Genomic DNA, 24502 nt, shown 5'->3' on the forward strand with positions numbered 1-24502 from the left:
CCCAAACAATGGGGTGATTCTACCTCCAAAAGTGGAGAAGACAAATCACAGCCTTATAGGAAACAGTCCCAATGATTCCCCTCTGCCAATGCCAAGCACTTACCTTTTGGCAGCACCCTTAGGGGAAAGCTAGCACTTTTTTCACAAAACTGGCACAGGATCACCCAGGACAAATGGGTCTTAACTATAGTCTCTCAGGGCTACAGGTTCCACTTTCACACCCTTCCAAAGGCAAAAGGTATGCCAGACCTGCCACACAATCAATGGGCAGAGGCACAAAAACAAATTTCATCTGTCATGGACATGAGGGCTATTCAGCCAGTGCCACAACAAGAGTAGGGACAAGGATTTTACTCAAGACTTTTCTTAGTTCCAAGAAAGGACAAAGCCTGGAGACTAATTCTGGACCTGTCTATTCTAAATACTTTTCTGGACGTTCCAAAATTCAAAATGCTGACTCTGCAGCAACTTCTGCCCATGTTGGGCACGAAGGCTTGGCTTGTAACTTTGGACCTCAGAGGCATACCTGCATGTACCAATCAGACAATCTTGCAGAATATACCACAGATTCATAGCTGGCACAATGCACTACCAATTCTCTGCACTGCCCTTTGGCTTATCTACTGCGCCCAGGGTCTTCACAAAATGCCTGGCACCAGTAATTGCTTATTGCAGATAAAGAGGAATTCAAATATATCCCTACTTGGACGACTGCCTTATTCAAGCAGAGACCAAAGACATTCTACTAAAGCATCTGGCATTCGTAAAAAGATTATTAATTTGCCTAGGGTACACAGTAAACGAAAAGAAATCAAGACTAGTACCCTCTCAAGAGATAATATTCTTGGGTGCAAGCTTAAATGCAACTGCCCAGATGGCTTATCTCACGCCAGACAAACAAAGGGAACCGACTTCTTACTTCAAAAACATGGCAACAAGGACCCTGTTATCTGCAAGAAAAATTCTGCAGGCTCTGGGCTACATGGCATCCTGCATTCTACTAATTCCATATGCAAGACTGCATATGAGGAAACTACAATGGTATCTAAAAGGTGTTTGGACTCAACATTGCCACAGCCTGGAAGCATTAATTACTCTCATTTCCTGCGTGCAACAGGAGTTTCGATGGTGGGCACAGGCCTGTCACCACAACAAGGGACAGCCATTCAGTTTACCCACAGCCAGGCAGGCACTAACAACAGATGCATCAGATTATGCCTGGGGGGGCACACATGGCAGGAAAATGTATTCAGGGCACATGGCCCACAAATCAAATGCATCTTCATATCAATCAAAAAGAGATGCTAGCTGTACAGAATGCCCTGACAGCCTTCAAGGACCTACTTCATCCAGGACAACTGCTGATAAAGACGGACAATACTACAGTCATGTGGTACATAAACAAGCAAGGAGCACACATTCCTACCCCCTCTGCAGACAAACCATGACTTTGTGGAACACAGCATTGACTTATCAAGTACACCTGCAAGCACAATTCCTGCCAGGAAAGAGAAATACTTTGGCAGACGAACTGTGCAGAAACCTCATGGATCCTCACAAGTGGAAACTAGATCCACAAATCTTCAGCATGATAACAGGGAAATGGGGATGCCCAGACATAGATCTATTTGCTTCTCCTCACAACTGCCAGCCACAGAAAGTCTGCACTCGGACGTATCACAAACAAGCATGGAAAGTTGATGCCCTTTCATTCAGCTGGAAAGCCCTCACAGAATATGGCTTCCCTCCTCCCCAAGGTACTCCTAAAGGTCAGACAAGAGAAGCCAAAAATGATCCTGATTGCCCCAGACTGGCCACGCCAGCACTGGTACCCAATCCTAAAGAGCTTGTCTCAAGGCCCAACCTGGACATTGCCTCAAATTCCTCATTTGCTGACCCAACAAAACAATCAGATCCTACACAGCCAACTCAGAACCCTAAATCTGGCTGTATGGCGGATAATGTAAACTTTCAGAACACACCTCTCTCTAAAGCAGTTATGGATGTTATTTTGGAGGCCAGGAGGCCCAGCACCAGAAAATCTTATGCAGAAAAATGGAAGAGATTCTGTGCTTGGAACCAGGCACAGGGAATTGACACGCTTGTACCAAATATTCCTCAGATTTTACAATACCTAACTGAGATGCTGGACAAAGGTCTCTCCTTCTCATCAATTAAGATCCATGTCTCTGCCATTTCAGCTCACTACAATACGGAACCACATATTTTCTCTCATCCACTGCTAAGGCAGTATCTCAGAGGGGCCAAAAACATAAGACCTCCAAGGAGAGCACCAATACCTGCATGGGACCTCAATTTTGTCTTGGAAAAACTCACACTGCCTCCTTTTGAGCCAGCCAATACAGCTGAGATACAATACTTATCATGGAAAACAGCTCTTCTCCTAGCAATTACTTCAGCAAGAAGCGTCTCAGAGTTACAGGCACTAATGGCTGTGGAACCTTTTATTATTTTCCATCCAGACAGGGTTTCTCTAAGGACAAACCCAACATTTATGCCTAAGGTAGTGTCCAGTGTGGCTCTGAACCAAACCATACATTTGCCTACCTTTTATCCAAACCTGCAGAATAAGGGGGAGAGACTTCTGCATTCATTGGACATACACAGACAGCTATGCTTTTACTTGGACAAAACTAAAGCTTTCAGAAAGACTTAGTCTTAGTGGCATATGCTGCAGGATCACAAGGAAATGCTATTTCAAAGCAGACTATTTCAAAATGGATAGGCCACTGCATTAGTTTCTGCTATTCACGATGGCAAATCAGTGCCTAAGGGCATTAGGCCACATTCTACCAGAGCAGCAGCCACTTCAGCAGCCTTCCTCAGAGAAGTACCAACCAAGGACATTTTGGAGGCTGCAACCTGGACTTCAGTGCACACTTTTACAAAGCACTATCACTTAACTCTTTACTCTAAATCCAGAGCAGGCTTTGCCACTGCAGTTCTGCAGGGCCTCATAGCCACTCCTAATTCTATTTAGGCCTAGCCACCCAACCTCAGCTTTGGGATTCAACCCAAGAGTAATGAGTGCAACAGTGAAACACGATGAACATAGTACAGTTTTGTACCTACCATAAATGTAGATGTTCGAGTGTATTCACTGTCGCAGTCCAGGTTACCTACCCACCATACCCCTTTCTTTGCTAGGACTTATCTGTACTTCTCTATCCTATACAACCTATGTGGTGTATTTGCTTGTAGATGAAGGTATTGTTTATTTTAGTGCATGCTTTTATAAGCAATGTTTTTTAGCCTACCCTTTTGGGGGCACCTGACATCTGGGGCAAGAAAAACTGAAGTAAATGGCGTTGGCTGCATCTTTTATAACCCTGGCGCACTGACGTCAGGGAAGAGGCGACAGCAACCGACGCCGGACCAGGACTTTGGAATTCAGGCTGACTGCGGGTAGCCTGCCAGCAGGATAACCCAAGAGTAATGACTGCAACAGTGAATACACTCTAACATCTACATTTATGGTAGGTACAAAACTGTACTATTTTTGTTTCTGGAATTATAGACCAAGTTGTTAAAACCAGAAAGTCATCTGGATAACATTTGTTTCTTGACTATTTTATTAGGGTCAAATGTGATGAATAACTGAACATCCTTCCTGAATAGGCTGATTCTCTGGAGGTAGAATTTGAGTTGTTTGTGAATATTCAGGGTATGTAACAAAAACTCTCTTTTGTTGGAATGGTCATAGACGAATGTTAGAAGCACTGACTAATTTAAATTAGTCTTTGAAGCTACTTTCAGCATAAAGGTGGGCAGGGCCGGTCTTAGCTGAAATGGCGCCCTAGGCGAAGTAGTACTCCCGTACCCCTTAAGCCCCACCCACACCATACACATGAAACACCCCTATTTGCCACACCCACATGTAGGTCACGCCCTAAGAAAGCCACTCCAGTCATTTCCTTCACTTATTTAAATGCATAGGAAGAAAAGATACCTTGTACTATAGTTAAACTGCAAGTGAGGGAAGGTGGAATTTTTTTTTAATAAACTTGCTTTATCTGTTGCTGCTTCACACATTTTACTGTAAAAGTCATGTCCTTAGAATGTACAAGCCTATGTGCCTTCTTTCAAAGGGATGCTTAAGTTAATCTAAACAGTTTAATTTATTTTGGGTAGACGTGCGAGCCTTACAGCTCAGTGAAAGTAGAATAGCAACCTCTCTCCTCCCTGTGTACAGTAGCTTAAACTAGAACAGCACAAACGCAGATACCCATTTGCTAAACGATACAGTCTCGCAATGAAAACAGACTTAGCATAACCAGTAAACTTCTCTGCCATTGAAATGGCATGAAATCCCACATTCATAGAAAATGTATCTGGCCAGTGGAGGTTTAGGCTTACCTTTGGGCCGTTTTCTAAATAGACTCCTTGCACACATTTTAGATGCATTCATTAATTTGTTCTTTTACTCACCTTCTTGATTGTATTAAATTATATTCCTTGTATAATACAGCACCACTTGTTAGAATGTGTTTTAAATTTGTAGTTTTAAACATTCTTTTAATAAGCAATGAAACAAAGTATAAACCAATGCCAAAACTACCCATTTCAGAAAATTTCAATCATAAAAGACAACCCAGACTTCTGTCATTGAAATCCACCAATATCACTTGATACACAATCTCTACAGAAGTAAAATCATTGAAATAATTCCACATTAAGAGAAATCTGTAACTAATGAAGAGGATGCTGCTGGCAAACAACTTTACACCTCAATGTTTCATCTACAAATCCAGTGCCTGTTGCCCTTGAATTAATTATCTATATTGCATTAAAAATTTTGGTAAACTGGTAATATTGCAATAGGAAATGACTAAAACCGACAAGTTCATAGTTACTTCGGCATCTCATACAAAGGAGGAAACACTCAGGAGTATAGAACCCCTATTCCCCCTTACAATACACCAAATAATCTGCAATCATATGGGTACTCCAATATTCTGCACCAAAGGCAATTATGCTACTAACACTGCATTCAAATTCTACAACAGTGCGCTATTTGATAAAACAGTTGCACATTGAAAACAGACTTAGCATGAGCAGCAGTAAATTTTCTTCCTTTGAAATAAAATGCACAAACACAAATAGCCACTTTCTAAACAGTATAGCCTCACAATGAAAACAGGCTTAGCATGAGCAGTAAACTTCCCTGCCATTGAAATAGCATTAAAACATGCATTCAAATAAAATGCATCTGGAAAGTGGAGAATTAAGTTTACCTTTGGGCTATTTTCAAACTACAGGCTCTTTGAACACATTTTTATGGCCATGAATACCCATATGTGTGTTCATTGATTCACCTTCCTGATTGTAATAAATTATATTCCTTGCATAATACAGCACCTGTTAGTATGTTTTAAATTTGTAATTTTGAACATTTTTTCCAGCAAGCAATGAAACAAAATGCATGACCCAGTAATGACAAAACTGCCCATTTCAGAACATTTTAACCATAAAAGGCCCTCAAACCTCTGTCAGTACAATCCACAAGTGCCAATCATAAGCACAATGTCTGCAGAAGTAAAATTCATCTGAATACTTCTACATTAGAGATTTGTAAATAATGAAGAGTCTGTTACTGGCAAACAACTTTACATTTCAGTGCTTCGTCTACAAATTCAGTGCCTGCTACCCTTGACAAAGTAATTGCCTACTCTACATTAAAAAACTGGTAAGCTGGTGATATTGCAGTTGGGAATGACTGAGAAACCGACAGCTAGACATCTTATAGAAAAGAGGACACTCGGGAATACAGAACCCCTATCCCCCCTTAAAATGTACCAAATAATTGGCAACTAAGGCATTATATACCCTGCTTCCATACCTCTTAACCTCTTAGCACAAGAAAGCTGGACAAAGCCTAAAATGGGGGGGGGGGGCGGCAAAGGCCCCAAAAAGAGGGACAAATTAAAATATTGCTGTTACAGATTAGAAGCATTTGTCTTAGCATGCATTTTCTGAAAGAAATGAGGGCTGAAACTCAAATGTTCGACATTTAGTTATTTCAATCCTCAGTGATTTGCTGGAAAACTATAGCTTTTATGAGGAATAGGCTAAAAATATGAGGCAAAAATCTGGACAATTGAGAGGTATGCATACCTCTCAACCTCTTAGTGCAAAAATGTGGATGCAATGGCCAAAAAATAGGGATAGTTTTAAGTATTGTTCTTTTTAATTTAGAAAGTTGCTAGAATAACACTTATTAAAAAACACATTATTTGTTTACTGGAAGACATATTTTGTTGTAAAATCTTTACTGACCTTTAAAAGCACAGCACATGTGGCAAATTTTATAGGCACAATAAGACATTGTGAGGTGTATACTGACTAGATATCGATACACTTATGGAGCTGAAGTTAACACAACACATGCCTTCATGGCTTGCAGTGCTATTTAGTGACTTCAGTCCTCCCTGATTTGCCAGAAAACCACAAATTATGAGGAAACAGACAAAAAATATAATGCTAAATCTGGACGCTTGATAAGGACCTAATTTTTGGTCTGTTTTCCATAAAGTTATGGTTTTCTGGCAAATTAATGGTAAATCTTTCAAGACTGAAGTTAGAAAATAATGACAGAAATTTGAGTTTCAGACTTCATACCCTTCAGAAAATTCAGCTTTCTATCCACTTTCTAAGTTTGTAAGAGCAATATTTAAAAAAATTTCCCTATTTTAGGGCCTTTATCCCACTTTATGGCTTTGTCCAGATTTCCTGCTCTAAGAAGTTGAGAGGTAGCATGTATGACACACACACACACACACACACACAGCAACTAATGACTAGTTTAAATTCCACACACTCCTACTCAGCTCTCATACAACACACAGACATGCACTTTTCTCTCTCATACAGAAATGAGCAAAACCACTAGTTTAAATTATGCACACACACACCCCCTACCTTCTCTGTTCTACCACAGCAGCACACGCATACAATTACTCTCTCACAAAGCAACACTCACATGTACACACACACCTACTCTCTTGCACTGTTGCACAGCAACAAAGACTTTCACTTTCAAAGCAATGAATGTCTAGTTTAAATTACACACACACACACACACACATACTCTCACACAGTAATACACACACACTTTATATCTCACAAACAGAACATCGAATTTAAATTCCATACACATACATACATACATACCCCACACACATTCTCTCTCATACAGAAATGAACAGTTTAAATTACACATAGAGACACACGCATACACTTACCTTCTTTATAAGCCAAACGGCCAAAAGATTTTATTAAGCCTCCTGGCTAACCTGCACCTGTAAGTGGGAGGGTGCTCAGCTTGGCACGGCTCACCCCCTCCCCTCTGGTTTCAATGCCAAGAAGAGCGCAAACTTTATATTAATTAAAATAAATACATAACGCACCCTTTACAAGGCCGGCCTGTATGGCACCCTAGGTGGTCGCCTAGTTCACCTATGCCTAAGGCCGGCTGTGAAGGTGGGGGGGGGGGTCCTCTTGGTGACTTTATCATTATGAAATACCAGGTATGGCAGAACATATGATAAATGCTTGCAGTTTTGAAATTTGCTTGGATGATGTAATTACGACCAGAAATAGATTTTTCCAGGATAAAAAACTTTGTCTGCAGAAGAGGCTGGCTTGAAGGGAGGTTTTGTTTGAGCATCTAGAACAAAATTGAGTTTGGTGGTGGTGAGATTTTTTTTTTATTGTTGGATAGAAAGGATTCAACATTATGGTAATTAAAGTCCAAACTGGGAGTAAACAAACACTGCTCTCTAGATATTAAATAAAAGACAAAACTTTTATTCAGGTACAAACTAGTGAGCGCTTTTGTGCTTCCTGGCCAGGTTTTTTTGGAAGAGCTTCATCCCCAGCTGAGTTTGGATTTGTGTTTTATAATTATGGTAATTAACTTCAGTGTAGTACATGGAGTGCCCAGATTACACTCAGAAAATAGCTAAGTTATATATGAGTTCAGCGCTGCTGTAGCATGCGACCCAACCTTAAAATTTAGAGGGGTGCTTAACAATTGTTAAGCATTCCCTTAGTACTGTTAACATCTCATCTGCAATAAAAGCAGATTAGCAGGGCGTGAAACTGCTTTGTTTCGACTCCCATTTCTAACTGTTGTCAGCTGAAGTACACAAAGTCTTTAGAATTAAACTGCTTCCCTTACACAGGGCATATGCAAGATGTCAACCACTCCCCCACAGCTTTAACGATTTTCAAAGCCAGAACAACACATTGCATTTTTTGTAATCTTACTTTTGATTAATTTGTAGTACATGGAGAAAATAAAATTTCCATGTACTACAAAGAATTATTAGTGAGTCAGCAGATCATAACCTGTTCTGTATATTACATTAATGACAAGATTTACCTCTTAGCTTTCCTCTCAAGGTGAATTTCTGGGCATCCATGTCTCAAACACCTAATAAAACAGTTGCAGTCACTGACCTGCTCATAATCCTTTGTGTGTATCACAATCCACAGCTTAACCGTGTTTTAATGGTGTTTTGTGATCTCCAGGCCTGCATTTACTAAATGCCCAGGTAAATGGAAATAAAGCTAAAAGCAGGTAGGAGAGAATGTGGCATTGTGGTAGCACTGATGTAATACTTTATTTGCTGGGGGACTGTCGTGCTAAGCAGGTTACCTTAAATTAATTCCTTTTAGTTATTGATTTTAGTAAGGAATACTGTGGAGGAATATTTCTTTTGTAGTTCATTCCCTGTTAAGTAGATCATTTATAATGTCTCCGTAATATAAGTAATTTGACATTAAATGACCATTTTGCATGAGTACAGCTGTGAGAACTAATTTAATTTTATGGTGAGGTAGAGCATTAAAGGTGGATAATTGCCATTTACAAAGTTGCTTGAAGGGAGAAATACCAAAATTATGAAGCCCAATTACTTTTGACAGAAACTGGTGCTTTTGTCAGAAGCTTGCTAAACAATATGATTGAGCTCAGTTTCTTCCGTAGTCAGAATAGATTATGACCAATGACTGGGAGTGCCACTCCACACACACATGTATTCTTTTGTGATGTTTGTGATCTGAAATTGCATTTGTATAACAGAATATGGCAGAAGGTGTTTACCATTTTAGTTTGGAGGGGGGAGAGGGTTTGTGGGCATCAGTCTTCAGAAGTGGATACGGTCATTCTCTATAATTGTTTCTGAAATGATGCCTAAATTACAGTTTAGAACATTTCTGACTTTCCTGATACAATATTGTAGCTTTATTGAATTCCTTTTCAGGATTCTAATACAGTTTCATATTTTATAACATTATGTCTGTTATTCTAATATATTTTAATGATACATCATTGAAAGCACTTCAAAAAGATAGTGTCTTTGCATTCCCCACAATAATTTTTGACTGTTTTTGGAACGATTGAAGAACAATAGACGATTCTGCAGATTAAAATGGTAAGTTATCAATGTAGTAAATTCAAAGACAATGTTCTAGGTTATGAAAAAAGTAGTCACCAGGTGTGATAAAACTGGTAGCGAGAGAGAATATTTGCCAGGGGGAGCAATACCCTAGGATTCCTAGATCGTGGGAAAGCTTTCCGGGAAAAGAAGAAATTAGATTTTAATGGATAAAGCACAATAGGCTTTGTTTGTAAATGTGCATTTCAGTTGAGAAAATAGCGCTCTGAAATAACCTAGTGTGAGTACAAATTTCTTAGGAATTTGTTTTTCTTTATTATACAAAAACGCAAAACATATTTTTGAGGCCTTACTATATATTGAAAATTTGAGGATATGTTATGCAGATTGACTGTTGTCTGATAGTTCTGTGCAGAGGTTTAAAACAATGTACTGCTAGAAGTAGAGTCTGTAATTGTCCTTGGTTGTATTGACACTGCCTCCATTTTCCTGCTTTATTGCTGTGAGCAAGTCACTTAACCAGACCCTCCTCTGAGATTGCCTTTAAAAAGAGACTGTGTTCATTGGGCTTACATGGCTAACAGCCTTTAATTGTTATTACTTTGAAGATCACACTGAGTTATTAAAATGTGCAGATCCAGTTATGGTCTGACCCACATGGCTTAGGATTTTAATACAGACAGCTTTGTGAAGTTTTTGAGCATTCTTAGTTGTACTTATTGAGTGATACTTTATGTATGTTTTTGCCCTGCATTCTTCTTCAGGTGTCTTCACTTAAAAATCGTCTAAAGAAAGTATCCACAACAACTGGCGATGGAGTTGCACGTGCATTTTTGAAAGCTCAGGCTTCTTTGTTTGGCAGCTACCGAAGCGCTTTGAAAATTGAACCAGTAAGAAGAATTTTGCTTTTTCACAGCATATTACCTTTTTAATGCAACGTAAGCATTTTTACTCATCAGTTTGACTATTTCTGTTTCAGACCAGAAGTTGTCTTTGGTTTTACAAGTGTAAATGTAATATATTTTAAAAGTATAAAACCATAGACTTTAACTATGGAGGTTATTTCCCAAATAACAGTTTAGTGAGCTAGAATGCTAAGGTGTGTGAATGACCATCAGTCTTGGCGCATGCAAAAAGTTTATAACAAAAGCCGAAAGATTACATTCTAACTCTGAGATCGCACAATTGTCAGGGAAAGGGCAAAGACCAAATTGTGCTGACTAAACAGATATCGACTAAAACACCAGTGTGTGTGTGTGTGTGTGTGTGTGTGTGTGTGTGTGTATATATATAAATATATACATATATACACACATACATATATATGGTTTATTCTGTATGCAGCACACATTTACTGGGATGTCTAACAGAAGAACTAAATGTACTTACGAATAAAGCATAGAATTTTTCATATAATATGAAGGACAGTGACTGCATGCATATCACAATGATACATAGCAATATCAACTAAATGTACAGATTTTTTCATTTTTATAAAAATAGAGCTTTTGACATGTAAGCGACATATGTCAAAGCAACTTTGGAATTAATAGCAACAGTCATAGAAACAAAGACTGTGTTTAAGCCACTCTTCACATAAACAGATGCTCCAGTGTACTAAACAGAATGTTATATAATTGTTACATAAAGCTGTAGATAATTGCAGTAAGGTAGTGTTAGGCAGTTCAAGTAAATGACTGCTCTGTGGAAAAATCAGAAAGTAGTATTAGTTATACTCGAAAAACAAAAACATTACTCAGCAGTTATACACCTTTATATCCAAATAATGTGGTGTCAAGCAACATATTAGCCACTTAGGCAGTTGTGCAGCTATTTCAGATACAGAACAGTAGTGTCAGGCACATATGTGCTATACAGTACCTGTGGACAGTTAGGAAGTTAGTCTGAAAGGCAAATCAGGAAATGGTGGCAAGCAGAGAATTAAGTAAACCTTGTGTTTCTATTTGTTAATTACATTTACACTATGAAATGCTTACGAAGACACTGTCAGAGTTCAGGGAAAAAGTATGACACAGGCATTTTCATATGACAAATTGTGTGACATTTTGCATTTGTTGCCCTCACTTTATGGTGGCATCTGTTTGGCACTACACAGAATGTATTTTGTGCTTTTAGTAAAGTAGTTTATTCAGAAGTAATTCTATCTTACACTATAAATGAAAGTCAGTAGTTATTTCATGAGCAAAATTTAGTGATGCCACATCATGCAAGAGCAAAGCATCATGCTTTGCTATCTTTAAAAAGGCCAATTATAAATTAATTTGCCTAGCTGGAGGAATGATGACAGTTCCATAAGATCATTTCTAAACCCTGTGCCAGTGCTGTAGCTGACTGGAGTTTCCAATTTATCAAAACAAATACAGAAAAGTATTTGGTTCAAGTACAGAAATGTATTTTATGCAAGTACATTACTCTTTTTTTTTTTTTTTTAAATTCAACACTGGATACTATTTTTTTTGTATGGACAGGAGAAGAGTGAAAATTCATCAGTGTTCTGAGTGCTTGTTTAGGTTGGGGATAGTGTTTTTCACTTCTGTGAAAGTACTGCATCCCAGAATGCAGTAGTTTTGTGATACATGATGTAGTTCACTTGGCAAGTAATACATTTCAATAAAGATAGCAACAGACATCTGTGATATTCATCATGTTGGACAAATTACTTTCAAACTGCTTTTGAACTAAGTTATTTCTTTGTTCGATAATTAAGACTAATGGTTAAATTAACATCACTGTAGCAGAATCAAACACATTTGTGCAGTTTTGTATTTTGAAACCCAGTTATTGTACTAACATCAGCACACTTTGCTGATTTCTAGTTTATTAAAGCATGTTTCCCTGATTTCCCTATGTGTCGTACTTATTCAAATAGAAGTAGGGCACACACACAAAGGCTTCCCTGTGGTCAGTATCTGTCAGACCACTTTCCCTGGTGACCAGCTTCTTATCTCATAATGTCTTGTAGAGAAATGCTTTGCCTGGCAATGATGTATCTGGAAGGATGCCACCTTATTGCTGAAGCTTCCTATCCCAGCTGAGCAGAGGTGCTGAGAGTTGGAGTCAAACCCAAGCCACCCTATTTGCAGGAGCAGTGCTTTAATGCACCAGAGCCTTGCATTGCGTTACAGAGCTAGATGAGCGGTGGCAAACTGAAGGCTTGGGGACTTTGGGACTGTGTTTCTAAATGCAGGCAGTAACACCATGAACTGTTATATTTTCACAGCTGCTGCTTAAAAAGTGTCCAGATGAAAGCTATATAATGTGATTTAAATGTTGTGTTCTTACAGTTTTGAAAGTGGGTATGCATACAGTCCATTAGCGCATAAAATTATGATGACAAAAGCAGCTTCCCAAATTCCAGGGGACATCTTCAGTTTTCAAATGTTTAAAGGGGAGATGGCATCATTGACATGCTACAGCTTTATAACGCTTCCTTCTGGGATAATATTTGACTGTATTGTTGTCAGAGAGGTTTGGCATTGTCTGCATGATGCAGCTTTGTTATTCTCATGTGTCTGGGATAATACTGAAAAACATCATTATTAGATTTCTTACTTCCAGCAGTGTGAAAAAGATCTTGCCCTATTCCTCAGTATCACAAATTAAAACATGCACTGGGCAAGCATTACCAAGGTCACTTAGAGTAAAATAAAAATTAAGCAACAATACTGGTTTTGGGAAACTAGTCATCTAATGTTTTTTTTTCCAGTTTCAGAAGTAAAGATTTTGCATAGTTATTTTTTGCCAATATTTTTGGAAGGTTATTCTTTGATATTCTTTGGTTTAGGGAACGAAACTGGCTGTTGAAGAGACATATTGCTTGTTTGTCTGAAGACCGTTCCTTGAAACATTAATTTAATTCTGTAAACTACTCTTTTTATATATGAACATTTTGTATATATGAACATTTTTATATATGAACTTTTTTATGTATAGTTGTGTGTATGTGTGTGTATATATATATATATATATATATATATATATATTTTTTTTTTTTTTTATCATGGACACACATTTCTTATGCACATATATGGATGTACATATATATATATATATAAAAAAAAAAAAATATATATATATATATATATATATATATATATATATATATATATATATTATTTTTTTATGTATTTTTTGCATATGCAAATGTTTTTGTATGTATATGTATATATACATATTTGATATAATTGATGTTTTTTTCACACCATGATATTTTTTTTATTATGAGGTTAAAACGAAATGTTTCTTTAAATTTGCAACATGCTTTGATTGGCAGTTTTAAATAGAACAAGGGTATTTAAATTAACTTTTGAATGTAGAATGTAAAGTCTGAAGAAGCATTAGTAATAACGCAAAAGCGCTTACTTGGGTGTTATTTGGATGTTACTACAATAAGGGTTTTTTATCCAGTCGGCTTCGATTGTCGTGTTGTTTTTGGATCTCAAGTTTTTGTTTGGGAGGTACTTTACCCTTTGTGTTTCTCTTTTTTGTGACTGTATTGTGTTTTCTGTTATACAGAAGGGACATGACAGACGAGACTATACAAGGAAATTTGAGTGATGTTACTCTGAAAGAGAATATGAATTTTGAGCAGTTACTCAGAGCAGATAGCAATCCACTGTTAAAACTGTCTTGTGCTGAATTAGCTAACAATGCTGATTCATGTAGCCGGCACACAGTTAACATTCAAGCTATGCAACTGAAAAGGAAGTTAGAAAATATTAAGACTAAACTTAGGAATATACAGTGGCAGAGGAAACATATGGAGGTATGTATAGGTTCATAGGTTCATATTAGGCTATCTGCCCTGGGGCAATTATAAGCCTAACCCAATTTTGTTTGGCTTACGCCACCCCTTGATTTGAGTATACTGTGCCCTTTTTAAGATTTAGTTTGCTGTGCCTCTGTCTAATAGTGACAGCAAACTAAACCTTAAAAAGGGCACAGTATACTCAAATCAGGGGGTGGCATAAGCCAAACAAAATCGGGCTAGGCTTATAATTGCCCCAGGGCAGATAGCCTGGTATGAACCTATGAACCTATACATGCCTCCATACGTTTCCTCTGCCACTGTATATTCCTAAGTTTAGTCACAATATTTTCTAACTTCCTTTTCAGTTGCATAGCTTGAATGTTAATTGTGTGCCAGCTACATAAATACATGAAGTATATGCTTCAAAGTTATTCCCAGAGGCTTATGTGTATTAAAAATGCCCACTTTTGGTTCTTCCCAGCCACAGTTGTTAATGAAGTGGCAGAAACTGAATATTGAGATGAGTTTTATGTACATTAAACTGTTGATAGAGCAATATATTATTATCGAAAAAGAACTTAGCAATGAAGCTGTTAAAATTTAATATGAACTACATCAGTCATTAACTAGTGGACAAATAGATGAATTAATGCTTGAATTGTCCACAGTGCTATCGGCACTTGACAACAGATTGTTGTTGCAAAAGAGAAAAAAGCTGGAAAGGGATTACTTAGACTTTACCAATGGTAACGTCTTTTCCTGGCCGAGAGAACCTATCCGGAGTAGTGACTCTCCAGCCTTCGACCTCTCTCCAATCAGTGATTCAACCTCAGTTTGAACTACACCCCGTGCCTGAGATGAAGCCAGATGCTGCTCAACTTAACACAGGAGATGCAGTTACTTTTATCGATGCTGCCCAGCCCATGAGCAGCCAAACAACAGAAATATCAGTTTCTACTAAAAGCTCGAACAGCCTTGATGTTAGAAGGAAGGAGAAGCCACCTGAAGTATCTAATTCGTCACCAGTTGGCGAATTATCAAACTTCCATTTTCCTTTACCATTCAAAATAGCCAGTCGATTGACGTGAAGTCCTCGAGGGGGGAAGAAACGAAAGAATATAGAAGAACCATACGAGTTCCAAAGAAAGACACTGAGGCATGTGAACAGGACCTGATAGTAAATTTGTCACAGTATGTATTAAATAATTTAGAGAAATCAGTACTAAACAAAGGTTTATCGTTTATACCTTCCAAAAGTGTAGCTGTAACTGAGTTAATTGTAGATTTAAAATGTTTTTTAAGGAATGTGGCTTTGAAATTGCAGTTTGGTAATAACATCGATGGACATAGTGAAATGTTTAGAAAACCTTCTACGTATACACCAGCATTGCATCCTTCACTTGAAAGTTTTGAAATGGCATGTGAGAGTGACCTACTTAAACTATTTGAAATAAATAAAAAGGATGTTATACCAGAATATTATAACCTAAATAGTAATGAAATACAAGCACTAAAGAAGTTACAGAGCAATGATGGCATCGTAATTAGACCAGCTGATAAAGGTGGTGCCATTGTTGTACTTGATTTTGAATACTACCATAATAGTATGAATGAAATGTTATCGGATTTAAATACATATCGGTTATTGACTGGATATGACTTAGAATAATTAAAAATGTCCATAGTCAGTTATATGATATTGCTAATGTGCAATATATTTGATGTGAAGTTATATAATTACTTCTCCATTGACAAGCCATTAGTTCCTACTTTCAGAGGTCTTCCCAAGATCCATAGTCAGTTATATGATATTGCTAATGTGCAATATATTTGATGTGAAGTTATATAATTACTTCTCCATTGACAAGCCATTAGTTCCTACTTTCAGAGGTCTTCCCAAGATCCATAAAACTTTGATTAACCCCCAATTTAGACCTATTGTATCTAGTCAGGGTTAGATGACTGAGTCAATGTCCATATATGTAGAGAAGTTATTAAAACTTATAGTAGAGTCAACTGAGTCTATTATTAGAGATACGCAGCAATTTTTAGAAATGTTATCTTATTATAATGACTCTGAATTTAGTAAAGCCATTGATTATATGGTTACTTTGGATGTTACCTCATTATTTACAAGGATCCCTAATGATGTAGGGGTAGAGTATTTAAGACTGTTGTTGATGCAGAAGGGGATGAATAAGGAACAGATAGATGTGCAATGTTGATGGATTTGAATTTATCTAATAATGTGTTTAGCTATGATGAAAAGTGTTATTTACTAGTCACAGGGGTAGCGATGGGGACCCCATGCGCCAATTCATATGCAAATTTAGTTTTGGCATATTGGGAGACCACCTGTGTCCTTGAACATTTGCACTTTTCTGAACATATAATTTATAAACGCTTCATGGATGATATTTTTCTTTTATGGAAAGGGCCCCTAGATACGCTTCAGGAATTTATACAGTATATTAATGGAACTACATCATTTTTACGCTTCACTGAAAAATATTCAACTCATGAGATTGAATTTTTAGAAGTATGGCTCGAGAAAAGTAATGGTGGAATAACAACAGAGGTATACAGGAAACCATGCAGAAGAAATGCTTTTCTACATAGGGATAGTATGCACCCCCCACACATACATAAAAATAAAATATAGTTAAGAGTCAGATCTTGAGAACATCTCATTTAACTAATGAAGATCGTACTTTTGAGACAGCTCGGGATGAAGTTAAGAAGGAATTTATTAATAGGGGATACCATAGTAAGGATTTGCTACCAATAGATGAATCAATCAGATGAACCATTGGGAAACCATACATCAGCAAAGATAGATCAGATGCATATGTTAACAGAACATCAACATGTAATACTAGAGTAGTGGTCCCATATACTAATAATAATAAAAAGGCAACAGATATTATCAAGAAGCACTGGAATGTGTTATGTTTAGATGAGAAGATTAAGGAAATAGTTGGTGAAGTGCCCCAGATGAGCTACAAAAATACTAAATCATTAAAAAGACTTTTATGCTATGAAGGTAGGAAAAAGGATATTTCACACTCTGAGAAAAGGAACACTATCATGTCATACTTGTAATCAATGCTCTTATATGTTGAATGATAAGTTTCATTCATCCAGATACAGGGAATAGATATATTTTTCACCATTATGCATATTGTAAATCAAGAAATTTAGTGTACTTAGCTGTATGTCATAAGTTTAAGTGTTTTTATGTAGGGAAAACAAATATAACCCTCAGAGAGAGGGTCAGAGAACATACATATGCCATTAATATGGAAGATGACACCAATGCACTAGCTAAACATGTATTATGTAATGACAGTACACATACTTTTAAGTTTCTTGTACTGCAGCTGATATATTCTACTATTAGGCTAGGTGATGTCAGGAACATTACAGAGAAACAAGAAGGAAAATGGATAATTAAACTGCAAGCTGATAAGGGACATGGTCTGAATGAGAAGGTCTCTTTGAAATCTTTTGTAAAGGACCGTTCCTTGAAACATTAATTTAGTTCTATAAACTACTCTTTATATATGAACATTTTTTTATAGAAACATTTTTATATATGAACTTTTTTATGTATAGTTATGTATATATATATATATATATATATATATATATATATATATATATATGTTTATATTTTTTATCATGGACACACATTTCTTCTGCATGTATATGAATGTACATATATATATATTTTTTATTTTATGTATTTTTTTTGCATATGCAAATGGTTTTGTATGTATATATACATATTTGATATAATTGATGTGTTTTCACACCATGATAATTTTTTTTATTATGAGGTTAAAATAAAATGTTTCTTTAAATTTGCAACATGCTTTGATTGGCAGTTTTAAATAGAACAAAGGTATTTAAATTAACTTTTGAATGTAGAATGTAAAGTCTAAAGAAGTGTTAGTAATGACGCGAAAGCGCTTACTTGGGTGTTATTTGGATGTTACTACAATAAAGGTTTTTTATCCAGTCGGCTTCGATTGTCATGTTGTACCACCATTCTAGTTTTTGGACAATCCTGTCATTGTTTACAGGAAGGATTTATGTTTTAAATCTATCATTGAGAGACCATTGGAGGGGGATACCTGACTTGTTGTACGAGCAAATGTGGTCAGTGTAGGCAATGTAAGTTTATTTTAGAAGGAACAGAAGTGACCATACAAATTTGGTGTACTATTAAACGGGTTTAAATTTAACTCTAAGTATGGGATTAGCATATTTTACCAAATGTTAAGAATGTGCATGTTTTTACATTGGCAAGTCTAAAACCCAAGTTTAGGAAAATAATTTATCAACATCAGTATGACATTGTGAAAGGTGATGACAGAAATGCCCTAGCCAAACATATTAAGAGGTATCCTACACACAGCTTTAAATACAGCTATTGACAAGGTTAATCTTGATCAGAGCAGTGGGACACTAAGCGTGTATTTGGAATACAAGGAGTTAAAATGGCAATTGAAGTGTAATGCCCAAGGGCTTAATGAGACCATTTCTATTAGATATGTATTAAAATTGAAAGCTAAACTAGCTTTATGATACTACTGTAAAATATTTGGGCTGGCATAAGTTCAATAGTACTGAGAAAGAAACAGTTGTATGGTATTTAACTTTTTATAATTTTTGGTTATAAAGCATCATTTTTTTTTAAATGTTTATGTATTTTACATGGCTGTGTATAAAATGTTAGTGCTTACGTATTTATCTTTTTATTTTGTACTTTCTTTTTTATTCACTCGCTGTGTTTAGTAAAGTGTTTTAAGAGTTAATTAGAAGTTGATTACTGGAGTCGTGATGATTTTAAATATATTTAAAGCAAGGATTTGGGAAATGTATTTGTTCTGAAGAAGTCAGATATTACACCGACGAAAGCGCTTAACCTTTTAATAAAAGTCATTACTGGACTTGTTACCTGTTCGTTTTTTTTCTTTTATAAGTTTTAAGTTCTATGCTCAATTGAGATATATATATATATATATATATATATATGTGTGTGTGTGTGTGTGTGTGTGTATATATAATTCCATCAAGTATTTGAATTAGGTTTCTTTTCTGTATTGGAATTGGGGATCCTATTTAGTCAGTTCCATGAAACAGGAAGCAGTTACATTAGAAAGAGTGAGTTTGTGGAACAGTGTATTTTCTCAGAAGTTACTGTATTTAGAAAAATAGGGGGAGGGGCACTATTTTTGTACTTTATTACTTTTGTTCAGTGAAATGTATTCCAGTTCTGAAAGGGTGTTGTGAAAATGTGTGTTTGTATAAGTAGGTAGGTAGGTTGGTTGATAGACAGACAGACATATGATTTGGGTCTGTAACATTTAACTGAGTTCTCATTTGAATGAATCCTAAATAATCAAACTCATTTGACTGAAAAATTATTTGACTGAAAACTCATTTGATAAAAAATCTTTTCCACAACAAATATGCCCTGGGAGCCGTATGTGCAGGGCTCTGTTCCCATCCCCCCCTTACTTTTATATTCTAAAGTCATGGTCTCACCACCACAGAGAAAAGAATAGAAAAAAAACACTACACACAATGAATCAGTGCTGAGCACAAACATCTACAAATCTGAAAGTTGAAGATGGCATTGACTATTGCAATCCACACAGACTCATTTGCCTAATAACTCCTAGGGTAAGAAACAACAAAATCACATGAGTTCAGCCATCTGGGATTCAATCAAATGACATATTCCCATGTATATATTCATATATATATATATATATATATATATATATATATATATATATATATATGGCATCGGTACTGATCCCAGAAGGAATTTTTAACCAAAGCACAAACAGCCGGGCATACTTTCTCGGAAGTATTCCTGCAGCTAGAGGGAGTCGTGGGGGAATGACTGTTACAGAGATCGTCTACGGTGCGGATAAGGGAATATTCCCTTTTCCTTACTGTAGTGCAATCTCGGAGAGAGAATATTAAAGTAGGGGGTATGTGGGGGGCTTGCCCCCTGCATAAAAGTAGATTTATTTATTTATTTATTTATTAACACACTTTAACGAAAGCGCTTTTTTGGTGAATGCACTTTCATTAAAGTGTGTTTGGTGATTGTCGATTCGGACTATTGAACTTTCATTCACTAGTCCTAGATCCATATATATATATATATATATATATATATATATATATATATATATATATAATCTACTTCAGTAGATTGAAAGTTCGGAAAACTGAAATTCTAATTCACGAGACTTTTCTGAATGTGATCGCGGTGCAGTGAGGATAGGAAAGTTTACTCTTTTCTCCACTGTAGTGTGATCGTAGAGTTGGCATATATAATTAGCAGGGGGTATGGGGTTGCAGGGGGACATGCACCCCTAGCAAAAACATTGAAAACAGTATATACTTTTAATTTAAATTAATTGTTTAAATGGAGCATCTGTTATGTTTTTTCTGCAACCTCCATTCAGAACATCTGAGAGTTGTCAGATATGCGCAGTAGATGCTTCATTCTTACAAGTTTTGAAATGTTGTCATTTTGAATTTACAATGTTTTTGTCTCGTGAATTAGAATTTCAGGTTTCCAAACTTTTGAACTATATATATATATATGTATATACACACACACACACACACACACATCATATATATGTGTGTGATTGCGTGTTTATATATATATCTATATGTATATGTCTGTGCATATACTATATATATATATATATATATATAATATATATATATATATATAATATATATATATATATATATATATATACATATAAATGTATATGTATATACAAGAATATATATATAAGAAAGCAAAAAAAAACTAGTCAAACTTGACAAAATCAATTACTACCATACTCTGCAAATAAAGTATCAAAACAATCCCCTCTATCCAAAATCCTGGTGAGAGGCATACATATTCAAATTATGGACTACTTACATACCTATAAACTTCTGTCAAACACTCAGTATGGCTTTTGTCCCTTTCGTAGCACTACCACTGCTCTAATGTCCTTCAGCAGTACAGTAAACCACCACAGAAACAATGGAAAATGTGTATCTGTGATCTTTGTAAACCTGTATAAGGCATTTGACATGGTCAGACATATACTTATCAAAGCTCCTTCTGAGCTAAGTCTTAGTCAGTCCTCCATTGTCTGGTTCCAAAGCTATTTAGCCAGTCACCAGCAAGCAGTTATGTGGCAGCAAGAACTCTCACCTCTTCTTCCAGTTCTCAGAGTACCCCAAGGCTCCATACTAGGCCCACTACTTTTCTCTCCTTACTAACAACTTCCACACTTCTACTCCATATGCATCTGTCATTCAATATACAGATGATTCTACACTAATATGTGCAGCTTCTTCATTACATGATATCCACACATTAACACACTGATCCTTTCTCTTTGTAGAAACATGGCTAAAAAAATTCCAACTTATTCTGAATCCTAATAAAACCGAAATTCTACTCTTCAAACCACTAGATCCACCACTTCAGATCCCACATTTAACGTTATGTCCAGTAATAAAAGTATAACTTCTCCCATAACTCACACCAAACTTCTTGGAGTTGAGATTGACAGTAACATGAGATTTGATATGCACATCTCCTAGACCATTAAGAAAGTTCACAAAAAACTGGGTATCTTGTATAGAAATAGGTAGTATCTTACAAAATACAGAAAGTCCACCATTTCACGCACTCATCTGATCTCTTCACTTCTCTATTCATCCATTATGCTCACTAACCTCAGAAAGACAAATTTAGCTAAACTCTACTACTGCTGCAACAAAATAGCCAGGTTTGTTTCGGGTTTTCCATACAAGTCACACCACTGCACAGCCTTAAAGCAACGAAGCAGGTTATAATTTCCTCAACTGTTACATTACAGTCAACTTACTTTAGTCCAAAAAATTGTGTATCGACCAGGAAAAAACTCTGCACTGCAAAATCTGCTTCATCCCCACTAACAGTAGAATTCTTTGCTCTAGTAATAAATTCCTTCTTGAAGTAACTAAAGCCAATAATAGAGCTGGGGAATGACTCTTCTCCAAGTTCATTTCTAAAATATGTAACTCTCTGTCAACCCATATATCATCCATCTCTTCCTTAGAACAGTTTAAAAAATCACAAAAACTCATCTTGCTTAATACTTGGCTCTGTTCCTGTACTACCCCAGACTAGTTTAACCCTCAAATACACTGTTCCCCTTATCTGAATGACTGCAACCAATATGATATTATATCTGTTTTTCTGACATAGGATGTTTTTCACTATATTCTTATATTATATGTTTGTCTAATTCATCTGCATGCATATATTTTATGTACTTGTATATCTTGAAACTGGTGTACAATTTCTGTATTTTACATAATCAAAATTTATATTTTGGACTACTCGTGATCATTGTTGTTGTGTACCTGTGGAGCTTTTCTCCCCAGGCCTCCACTGAAAAAGGACTTGTGTCCGTCCAGTCGACTTTCCCAGTTAAATTTAAAATAAAATAATAAGTAAATATGTGTGTGTGTGTGTGTGTGTGTGTGTGTGTGTGTGTGTGTGTGTGTGTGTATATATATATATATATATATATATATGTATGTGTGTGTGTGTGTGTGTGTGTGTATATATATATATATATATATATGTGTGTGTGTGTGTATATATATATATATATATATATATATGTGTGTGTGTGTGTGTGTGTGTATATATTTATATAAATATATATGTGTGTGTGTGTGTGTGTGTGTGTGTGTGTGTGTGTATAGGTTCATAGGTTCATACTAGGCTATTTGCCCTAGGGCATTTATAAGCCTAGCCCAGAGTTTTGTGGCTTTCGCCACCCCTTTAGTTTGAAGGATACTATGCCCATTATTTTGCTGTGCTTCTGTCAAGCAGTGACACCGAGGTTATCCCTGGGGTATACCTGCGATCTCCCATCCATTGGTCAAGATTTCTCTTGAACAAGGCCAGCGAGGTGCTCTGCCTCACATGTACCGGGATTTTGTTCCACAGCATAGGGAGTCTTTGGGTGATGAATCTGTCCCTCCAGCATGTCCTATTAATAGCTGTGTTGAGGTTTAAGTCTCTTGCCCTTGTAGTTCTGATGGATTTAGATTTTTTGAGGTGAAGCATGTTCATTAATTCCGGGTTTGACATGGCCTTGTATGTCAAGCACAGGTCACCTCTGAGCAGACGGTAAGTGACTGAATAGAGCTGGAGTTCCTTCAGTCGGGCAGCATAAGACATATTTTTGAGACCCTTTATCCTTTTGGTGAGGAACTTTTGGGGCCTTTCCAATTGCTGCAGGTGTCGGGTCAGATACATTCCAAATGGGGCATTGTACTCAATCATTGGTCTGATGAGTGATGAGTACAGGGGAACGATGACCTCCTTTGATCTAGATGTGAATCCCTTCATGATCAGGTGGGCAATGTAGAAGGTCTTCCTAACTACTTTGGCAATGTGAGTGTCAAACGAAAGGCCACTGTCAACCTGGGTCCCCAGATCCCTGATAACCTCTTCTGTGCTTAGTGGATTGCCACCTATATGGTAACTAGGGGTAACCTTGTTTTTCCCGAAGGGTATGACTATGCATTTTTTGGCATTTAACTTTAGGCCATGGTTCTGGCACCAGTTATCCGTTTCTATGAGACCCTTCTGGAGGATGTCTGTCTCAGATGGATTTTCAACTATGGTGCCCAGTTTGCAGTCATCTGCAAACTTTGTCAGCCATAATCCTCCTGTGTTTGCTTGTACTTCTGAAAAGTAGATGCCGAACAAAAGTGGGCCCAGGACTGAGCCCTGTAGGACACCACTTGTGACAGGCTTGGAGTCTGACATGGCGCCAGCAACTCTGACCATGTGGGTTCTGTCACTTAACCAGTTTGCAACCCATCTAGTGACATATGGGTTTACATTTAAGCTGGTGAGTTTTTCAATGATACCCGAGTGGGGTATTGTGTCGAAAGCCTTTGCCAGGTCGAGGTAGGCTGTGTGGACTGCCTTGCCCTCGTCAATGGCCTTGATGACTGTTTCGAAGAAGTCAACCAAGTTTAAAAGGCATGATCTGCCCTTGACAAAGCCAAACTGGGTTGGATCCAAAGTCTGCAAGTCCCCCTATGTCTTTATTTATGAGTTCCATTATGATCCTCTCCATAGCCTTGCAGACAAGGCTTGTCAAGCTGATGGGACGGTAGTTTCCGGGGTCGGTGGAGGCACCTCCTTTATGAAGTGGGACCACCGTTGCCGTATGCCACTCCTTGGGTACGTATCCTGAGG

General features: G+C 36.9%; 1 protein-coding gene across 4 annotated transcripts in view; it reads left to right on the forward strand.

Annotated features, from left to right (window-relative positions):
- Positions 1 to 24502, forward strand: part of DENND1A (DENN domain containing 1A) — a 4751104-nt gene that overhangs the window by 3393532 nt on the left and 1333070 nt on the right. For all 4 annotated transcript variants that reach the window (XM_044058260.1, XM_044058262.1, XM_044058261.1 and 1 more), the window contains exon 13: positions 10187 to 10312. In XM_044058260.1, coding sequence (XP_043914195.1) covers positions 10187 to 10312 — 126 coding nt within the window. The remainder of the gene's footprint in view (positions 1 to 10186; positions 10313 to 24502) is intronic.

Source organism: Protopterus annectens, chromosome 16.part0 (assembly GCF_019279795.1).
Source record: "Protopterus annectens isolate FY-2018-M chromosome 16.part0, PAN1.0, whole genome shotgun sequence".
In the NCBI taxonomy this organism is placed as follows: Eukaryota; Metazoa; Chordata; order Ceratodontiformes; family Protopteridae; genus Protopterus; species Protopterus annectens.